The sequence below is a fragment of the Sapajus apella genome, unplaced genomic scaffold, assembly GCF_009761245.1.
Source record: "Sapajus apella isolate SASKATOON/1434 unplaced genomic scaffold, GSC_monkey_1.0 scaffold32, whole genome shotgun sequence".
NCBI classification, from domain to species: domain Eukaryota; kingdom Metazoa; phylum Chordata; class Mammalia; order Primates; family Cebidae; genus Sapajus; species Sapajus apella.
The window spans coordinates 1910807-1920550 of record NW_022436972.1 but is presented as its reverse complement, the minus strand read 5'-3'; the positions used below and the strand labels follow the sequence as shown (position 1 = coordinate 1920550).

General features: G+C 44.6%; 2 protein-coding genes across 4 annotated transcripts in view; one reads left to right on the top strand and one right to left on the bottom strand.

Annotated features, from left to right (window-relative positions):
• The window catches only part of PAN3 (poly(A) specific ribonuclease subunit PAN3), a 160478-nt gene extending 153239 nt beyond the window's left edge, over nucleotides 1–7239 (bottom strand). For 2 of the 3 annotated variants that reach the window (XM_032294390.1, XM_032294391.1), the window contains exon 1: nucleotides 6521–7239. In XM_032294390.1, the coding sequence (XP_032150281.1) occupies nucleotides 6521–6950 (430 nt within the window). In that variant the 5' untranslated portion in view covers nucleotides 6951–7239. The remainder of the gene's footprint in view (nucleotides 1–6520) is intronic. The other variant, XM_032294392.1, reaches the window with a different exon arrangement.
• Nucleotides 7240–7744: 505 nt separating this feature from the next.
• FLT3 (fms related receptor tyrosine kinase 3) overlaps nucleotides 7745–9744 on the top strand; it is a 134823-nt gene continuing 132823 nt past the window's right edge. The window contains exon 1 of the mRNA XM_032294388.1: nucleotides 7745–8312. The gene's annotated coding sequence lies outside the window, so the exon portion shown is untranslated. The remainder of the gene's footprint in view (nucleotides 8313–9744) is intronic.

Sequence of the window (9744 nt, the reverse complement as noted above, 5' to 3'; positions counted from 1 at the left end):
AATTTTTTTTTTTTTTTTGAGACAGAGTTTCCCTCTTGTTACCCAGGCTGGAGTGCAATGGTGCGATCTCAGCTCACCGCAACCTCCGCCTCTTGGGTTTAGGCAATTCTCCTGCCTCAGCTTCCTGAGTAGCTGGGATTACAGGCAAGCGCCACCATGCCCAGCTAATTTTTTATATTTTTAGTAGAGACGGTGTTTCACCATGTTGACCTGGATGGTCTGGATCTCTTGACCTCGTGATCCACCCGCCTTGGCCTCCCAAAGTGCTGGGATTACAGGCCTGAGCCACCGCGCCCCGCTTTTTTTTTTTTTTTTTTTTTTTTTTTTTTTTTTATTGCGATGGAGTTTCATTCTTGCCCAGGCTGGAGGGCAATGGCACGGTCTTGGCTCACCACAACCTCCGCTTCCCGAGTTCAAGTGGTTCTTCTGTCTCAGCCTCCCTAGTAGCTGGGATTACAGGTATGCACCAACACACCCAGCTAATTTTGTATTTTAGTAGAGGCAGGGTTTCGCCACATTGGCCAGGCTGGTCTTGAACTCCTGACCTCAGGTGATCTGTCCACCTCAGCCTCCCAAAGTGCTGGGATTACAGGCATGAGCCACTGCGCCCAGCTGCGCAGATTTTTTAAATGCCATTTCTAGACACTGAAAGTGTTCACAGCTTTGTATATGTTTATAGAAAAACAAGCAAAAAAGATACTCCTCCAAAACAAAGACGGATATAAATTTTTCAACTTAAAATGATAGGAAAAACTCAGCAATAAAAGCAAATGATTTCTTGACATATACCAACAACTTGGCTAAAAGGGATTGAGTGAAAAAATATGCTAATCTCGAAGGATTACATGCTATATAATTTCATGGAACATTCTTGAAGTTATAAAATTGCAGAAATGGAGAATAAATTAGTGGTTGCCAAAGTTTGGGAGGGAATGTAGGTTATAAAAAGACAACTTGACAGTGATGGTGGGGATACAAACCTACATGTGATAAAATTCCAAAGGATCAAATACAGATGTTCAACCACTTACAACAGGATTATATCCCAATAAATCCAATCTAAGTTGCAAATGTCGTAAGGTGAAAACATATGTAATAAACCTAACCTACTGAACATCATAGCTTAGCCTAGCCTACCTTAAAAGTGCTCAGAACATTTACAGTTAGTCTATAACTGGGCAAAATAATCTAGAACAAAGCCTATTTTATAATAAACTATTAATTATCTCATGAAATTTATTGACTACTGTACAAAAGTAAAAAACAGAATGGTTGTATGGGTACTAGAAGTACAGTTTCTACTGAATGTGTATTGCTTTTGAAAGATCATAAAGTCCAAACCATTGTTAAGTTAGGCACCATCTACACACACACACACACACACACACACACACACACACACACGAGCGCAAATCAGACTGTGGAAATCTACAGCAATCAATACTAGCCATGATACTGTACTACAGCTATAAAAGATGTTACCATCCTTTACTTAAAAAAAAAAGGGTACATGAGATATCCGTATTATCTCTTACAACTGCAAATAATTTCATAATTATCTCAAAATAAAAAGTTTAAAATTGGGGAAATCAATTCCTCAACTGATTGTTCACAGTCAGTTATAGATCGAACTCCTTATACTCTTCCCCCCTTCTCACTACTGCACTTGACTAGTCAAAAAATAAATTCCTCAAAATGGAATATAAAAGGATGTTTTGGTTTGCTTTTGATAATCATTTATCTTCTTAAAGGCTCATTTCAAATGCGCTTTCAGTCTACGGTCATACCACCCCAAACACGCCCGATCTCATCAAATGCACTTTCACAGGAAAAAGTGCTTTATTAATTAACTGAATCTTACCTGTAGTTATGTTATCCCTCCTTGGGTTTTCCTCATAAAACTTATCAAAACCAAGTATTACCTTATAGATGTTTAGAGTCCCACTAGAATTTAAACTCCATTAGGGTTGAATTTTGTTTTCTTTCGTTCCTGTCACCTAAATCAGAGCTTACCACCTTGGAAGCAGGATATTAAATGAGTGAAATGAATGTTATTATGAAGTCTTTCTGATATACTTAGTGTATTATTCCAATAAAAACGTTTAAACTTAGGCCAGCTATCCTAATGGCAAATTCCCAGTATTCACTTTTCTGTCCTTTAGTATAGGTTTGTGACATGAAAAGTCTAGTCCTGGGTTAAACAAAAACAGCTTTGCCACACACCATATGTTACATACTCCAAACTTAACATTTGAACTTCAAGTTATCCATGGCTCTACTCTCCTCCATTTGGACAGACAACCACGATTCAATAATCTGTAGCTATTTTACTGTTCTTCAATATATGCTCTCAAAAATTTTAAGAAAGGAAATGTAGAGGTTAACTATAGATTGTTAATATTCAATAATAGCAACAACTAAGACTGAAACCTCATTATGTACATTCAATACCATGCAATTCTCATAACAACATCTCCATTTTCAAGATGAGAAAAACTAAGGCTTAAAGGTTAAAAATTCGCTCAGTCACAAAGCTAGTAAATAAAGGAACCAGGATTCTATCTGGGACATGTCTTATTTACTAGTAACTACATTAGTAGAATTGAAAAGTTGTATTTTGGTAAATTAAATCTACTGGGTTTCAAATTATGTACATAAAATACAAATATTGGCATAATAAATATTTTACCTGGGAAAAATTGTGCACTTTGAAAATTAAAGCAGTTTTGAAAATCTAACCAGTTGAAAATATTGGAATTACTTCATTAAATGTGAATAGATAATTCAGTTGAATACAAATCGAATCACTCTCAAGCCTTAGAAAAATCCCAAGACTAACAAGAAATATGAAATGTTAAAAACTTAAAGTAATTTAGGCATTATGCCGCACACCTGTAGTCCCAGCTACTTGGGAGGCTGAGGTGCTAGGATCACTTGAGCCCAGGAGTTGGAGTCCAACCCTAGACTAGACAACACAGCAAGAACTCCCCTACTCCCTCCCCAAAAAGAAGAAGAAGAAAAAAAACTAAATTGCAATTTCCTTATAAGGCTGAAACATCACTGCAACTAAGTGTATTAAGAAAAAGCTTTTCTGCTTCAGTGTTCCAATGCTTGCAAATAAGGATAAAGTTTTCTCATGCACCCACCTCCAAGTTTTTAACACTACCTGAACCACCACCAAAACAAAAACAATTCTGCAAATGTGATGTACTAAAATTAGGGTCAAAATCTCAAATGCCTAGATATAAAAGTCATCCAGTTAGGGAATGAGTCCAAATGGAGAGAATTATGCTCTATCAACAGCCCTAATTCCAACACAGGTAAGAGATGCCCTTAAAGGGAAACCATAAATTTGGTTTACAGTTTAAACCACTGCCAATATTTGTTTCTTTTGTTGTAAAATAATTCAATCTAAATTCACAAACATGGAGATTAAAAATACTAAATTATGGTGGGGTATGGTGACTCACAGGATGGGCAGATCGATTTGAGCCCCAAAATTTGAGACCAGCCTGGGCAACACTGGGAAACCACAACTCTCCCAATTTAGAGGGGCATGATAGCCAGCGCCGTGGTTCCCGCCTCAAAAAAAAAAAAAAAAAAGATGTACCATCTATTTTAATTGCCTCATCCACTTAATTAACAAATAAAAAAAAAGATAACAAATCAAGGCCAGATGTGGTGACTCACACCTATAACCCCAGTGCTTTGAGAAGTCAAGGCAGGAGATTGCTAGAGCCCAGGAGTTCGAAACCAGCGTGGACAACACAGCTAGACATCATCTCTTTAAAATAAAAGAAACAAATATATCAATACTGTCTAAAACACACAGAATAAGAATACAGCAAAAGGTAGAAAGTCAACTGAAAATTTTACAGTAAGTGTAAAAATTCAAAGCCGCCATACAATTACCAACACAACCTTCTTTCCTGATTCCTGAGCAACATTATTTCCCCCTACTTGGTTATCTCTCAGTAATACCTAGGTTGTGATTCCTTATGATGAGATCTCCATCCATAAAGAACTACTAAGAGATACCAAGAAGCCTATCACGGAAAAGGGGAGCCTTAGGCTTCAGTCAAGCTAAAGCAAACACCACCGAATCCAAATACATAAATCAACTATTTAATCAGACAACCTTTGCTAAGTGACAAAGTATTAATTTTAAAATCTTTTCAGCATTAACTGCCTATCCTCTCAAGTCCTTATATCTCAATTATTTTCCTAAGATATGGAATAGTCTCACCTTTGAGACACTGCCAATATTTTTTCCTCCACCTTAACAGTGCTTACCTTCACCTCCCGTCTTCACAGGCTTACATCCTGTCCTATCTTTCATGTCTCAAATATACTACCTATTGTGTGTTAATTAGAAAATCTCAGCCACCAAGGTGGCTCACGTCTATAATCCCAGCACTTAAGGAGGCCGAGGCAGAAGGATCATTTGAGGTCAGGAGTTGGAGACCAGCCTGACCAACATGAAGGAACCTTGTCTCTACTAAAAACACAAAATTAGCTGGGCGTGGTAGTGCATGCCTGTAATCCCAGCTACTTGGGAGGCTGAGGCAGAATAATCGCTTGAACCCAGGAGGAGGTGTGGTGAGCCAAGATCACGCCACTGCACTCCAGCCTGGGCAACAAGAGCAAAACTCCATCTCAGAAAAAAAAAAAAAAAAAAAAGGTAAGAAAATCCTAGAAAGATCTTCAGAGCTGTCTGTCAAGGAGAAGATTAATAAATAGATAAATAAAACTTTAAGAGTTTTTTTAAAAAAGAAAATCCTAGAAAGATCACCTATGAAGTGGAACACCACCATTTTAAAAAGTGCCTCTTTCTAGCCGGCACAGTGGCTCACACCTGTAATCAGAGCACTTTGGAAGGCTGAGGCGGGAGGATCACCTGAGGTCAGGAGTTTGAGACCTGCCTGGCCAACATGGCAAAACCCTATCTCTACTAAAAATATAAAAATTAGCCGGGGGTCGTGGCGCATGCCTGTAGTCCCAGCTACTTTGGGAAGCTGAGACAGAAGAATCACTTGAACTCGGGAGGCGGAGGTTGCTGTGAGCTTGGGCAACGGAGGAAGACCCCATCTTAGAAGAAAAAGCAAGAAAGCAAAACCCCGGGGAAGGTATTAACCCTCATAGAGCAATTAAATACTAAAACTTTCTATCAGATTCATTCACAGTGTCAAAAGACAAAATGTTCTCATGTACAAATTGAACTATCAGATTATTTCAAGACCTAAAAGTTCTCCAGAATTCCCAGGAAAGTAGGACTCCAAGTTGGTTTAGAAACGGTCAATCAACAGGAACATCTGGCACCGGCTCTATTCATAAAGGCAACATTCTCTAATGAATTACACTCACATTTATGTTAACTGTAAACTCCACTAACAACCAACAAGTTGCAAGTCAACAGACTGACAACACACTCTGGGAGGCCAAGGAGGGCAGATCACTTGAGGCCAGCAGTTCGAGACCAGCCTGGCCAACAGAGCGAGACCACCATCTCAACTAAAACTACAAAAATTATCTGGTCGTGGTGGCGCCTGCCTGTAATCCCAGCTACTCGGTAGTCTGAGACAGGAGAATCGCTTGAACCTGGGAGGCTGAGTTGCAGTGAGCCGAGCACCGCGCTACAGCCTGGGTGACAGGGCGACACTGTCTCAAAAAAAAAAAAAAAAAAAAGTTAACAAATGAAAATATAAACAGCCTTAAGGTGTCTCCACCCAAGTGCTCAGTCGAACATAAATGCAGGCTGCACATGACATGCATTCAAGACACAATGCTAAGAGTTTGCTTGACACAAACCTGTAGAAGACAGGATCCCAACTGACACCCAGGAAACTTACTCTAGCTTTCAGGGAAACTGTTGAAATGCGTCTTTGTGAAGTCTCTAAACTCTCTATTAAACCTGAGCACACTTTGAATGCAGCAGTATTCTCCCTCCTAATCCTTAGAAAGCATTTCCTGCCTGGAAAACCTTTCTCCCACAAGCCTTCTACAAACTTTTCCCTTCTTTCAACCTACTCCACGAAGCCTTAAGCCCGCCCCTCACCTCCCTCGCCCACCTCCCGCCCCCCCAGCACACACACCCCTCCCCACTAGGGAACCTCAACACTGTAGACGCCACTCCACACCGGCACGCAAAACACATGTGCCTGCAAACCCAGCCCCTTTCCACACCCCCCGGAAACGACACCCCCTTTCTCACACACCGCACGCCACAACCCATCCCCCTTCCTCCCCGCCCCCACTCACATCACCCCAGTCCTCCCACCCACGTTCCCGGGAACCCAGCCTCCCCTCGCTCCCCGGCTCGCCAGAGGCAGCGGGGAGGGGAAGCAGGAAGAAGTAGGGCTCAAGCCCGGCTTAGGCCTCTCAGACCGCCTTGGGAGGTGAGGGGGGAGCCCGCGGGCCGGGCTCAGCTCCCGTCGGCAGCAGGGCCTCATCCGGCCCCAGGCCTGCCCTCCGCCGCCACGGCCCGCGCCGCCACGGCCCGCCCCGCCCGGACCACACTCACTTGCCAGCCGCGGTCCATCGAGTCCCCCGCTGCTGCCTCCTCCGCCTGCTGCGGCTCCTGCCCCCGGGTCCCCCAGGTCCGGCTTCTTGGGCCCGGGGGGCGGCCCAGCTCCCCCGCCCGGGACGGCTCCGGGCGGAAAGCTGGCCACGGGTGCACCCGCCAGAGCCAGGGGGACGCTGTTGCTATGGAGGCCGAGGCCCGGGACAGCCCCGGCGGCCGGGTCCTCATGCAGGAACTGACACTCCTCCCCGTAGAAGCAAGTCTTATCCTTGGCGTAGTAGCGGCAGTACTTCAGCTTCACTCCTGCCGCCGCCCCTCCCGGGACACCCCCGACCCCCGGCGGAGCCACCACCGCCACTGCCGCCGCCAGCGAGGAGGAGGAAGGGGAGGCGGCGGCCGAGGGGGGCGGGAGGCCGCCGCCACTGTTCATGGCAACGCCGCAGCCTCGTCTTCAGCCTCCGCCCGAGGAGCCGCCGCCGCCGCCGCCACCATAGACGGGGGAGGGAAGGAAGACGCTGCCGGTGCCGGATAAAAGCCTGGGCGGGTGGGTCTGTCCCGCTGCGGGAGCCGGAGCCGCCCGGGGAGAGGGGGGAGGGGAGAGGGGAGGGAGGAGGGGGTAGAAGGAGGGAGGGTAGGGGGAGAGTTGGGATTCTCTCTCACTCACTCTCTCGTTCTCTTTTCTTAAAGGGGCCGCGCGGGACGACGGGGTGGGCGCGCGGGCCCAGACGGGGACTTCGAGGGCGCGGGCAGGGGAAGAGGGAGCGGCGGCGACGAGCGGGTGGGGAGGGCGGAGGGGCCAGTTTATTTTTAAATTCTGCCTCCACTGGTTCTCTCGCGCTCTGGTTCCTCCGAGTTGTTTATTCCATTTTCCTCTTCCTGAGACGGTCGTCGCCGCTGCGCGTGCGCGCCGAGACGCGGGGACTTCTGGGTAGTGGGAGCGCTAGGGGAAGCCTGGCCGGCGTCTGGCCCCCGGGGGCATCCGCGAGCGGGCGGCGGTTGGACCGGCGGTCCTTGGTGGCGTTCCGGGCGCGGATCCGGCGCCGAAGTTCTCACGAGACCTGATACCTTCCTTATTCGTATATTCTCTTACTTAAAAAGCCAGATGTCATTTTTTTTTTCATTGAAAAGAAAATTTACAACGTAAACGGTCGTTTGGAGGGGCCACCTGGGGACGCGGCCCGAGCCCTGGCTCTACCTGAAGAATATTTTGTTTGCCACACTTCCTCTCCCCATTTCCTTTCTTCACCCCCTCTTCTCTTTCCCCTTCCCCTGGAAGGTAATGAGAATTACTGGACCGATGACGCTGACCTCTTGGCCCTTTGTCAAAAAATGGAGCCAAAAAGGTTGATTTAGACAGACCCCCTGCTCAGTGCAGCACCTGTTTTCTCTGCATTTATATTACCAAGGGCCTTCGGTAAATTATGAAAAATGGGATGCCACCTGGGTCTGGAAATTTCCTTTATAAATATACTGGGTTGCTTTCCTCCAATCAGCCTAGCCTTGATTTGAAATTCATTTTTTAAAGATAGTTTTTCCCTCAGCGATCTCTGATGTTTGTGCTAATATCCTTTTAAAGGCTTTCAGGAATTTTAAAGAATTGCTGTGAAGGGAAAAGTAACATTCTAGTTTTTCTCTGTAAAAGAGGCTCACAAACGGCAAGTCGCTGTCATGAAAGGGAAGGGTGGAAGTATTTAAGGAATTGTGGCAAACAGACAAAGTCACAGAAAAATGGATATAAGCAAAAGTACCACACGGAAAAAATGGGGAAAGGTGGAGTCTAGATCACAAACTGGTAAGCTTGATGATGTTCCTTAGCTAAATTCGAAGATAATTACATTGTATTACGGCTTTGTGTTAAAAAGCAGTTTCACTTATTTGATTATTCAACAAATCTTTATTAACACCCATTACGTGTACCAGGAACTGTGGTAGGAGCTGGGGAAGCAAGAGTAAACAAAATGCCTTCTTGTCTGAGTTCATGTGGCTTGTTTATCTTCCGGTTGGGGAGGCATAAAGTATACAGGTCGTTGTAAACCAGTGTCTTAAGTACTAACCTTATCACATTTGCTATTAGAGGATATTAAACAGGTTAGACTTCTTGGAAAAAGTTGATACCTTAGTAGCAGGGTTTGGGAACATCATTGAATTCAGACAGATTTGGATTGAAACAGATTAAAGTGCCTACACTTTAATAGCTGTGTTCCTCTCAGTAAATTGCTTCATTTCTCCGTGGCTTATTTGTACACCTGGAATAAGAATAGTACCTGCTTCATAAATTATAAACTCACAATATATGTAAAGTGTCCCATGCCTAATAAGAATTCTGTAGGTTGTAACTGTTGTTAATAGTATTACTGCTCGTTGTAGTCAGTGTATAGTCGAAGAGCATTCTAAGCAAAGCAAATGGCTTTTATTAGGGAGAATGTAGTAGTGATAATGGAGAATGGAGCAGAGTCCACAAAAGTCCTTGTCGGGCCGTGTTAAAGAATCGAACTTTTGGCCGTGTACAGTGGCTCACACCTGTTATCCCAGCACTTTGGGAGCCCCAGGCAGGCAGATCACAAGGTCAGGAGTTCGAGACCAGCCTGGCCAACATGGTGAAACCCCATCTCTACTAAAAATACAAAAATTAGCTTGGTATGGTGGCGGGCGCCTGTAATCCCAGCTACTCAGGAGGCTGAGGCAGAAGCATCACTTGAACCCAGGAGGCTGAGATCATGCCACTGCACTCCAGCCTGGGTGACAGAGCAAGACTCCATCTCAAAAAAAAAAAAAGAAAAGTCAACATGGTAGGGCACAGTGGCTCACACCTGTAACCTGCTTTAGAAGGAAGCCAATGCAAGAGTTGAGGCCCAGAGTTCAAGACCCTACTAGGAAACCTAGCAAAACCCTATCTCTACAAAACAATTTAAAAATTAGCCAGGTGTAGAGGCACTTGCCTATAATCCTAGCTACTGGGAAGGCTGAGGCAGAGGATCATTTGGACTCAGGAGTTCCAGGATGCAGTGAGCTATGAAGGCGCCATTGCACACCAGCCTGCACAGCAGTGAGACCCTCTCAGTCAATAAATAAAAAATAGATAAACTTATTTGCCACACATATCACCATACATTTTTAGGAGACACCTACGTATTCCTATAGTAGGGCTATCTTTTTAAGCAAGGTTCAATGTTAAGTTCATTTACTAAAAATAAATGTGTAGTTAACTCTAAAAGTTATTTTCA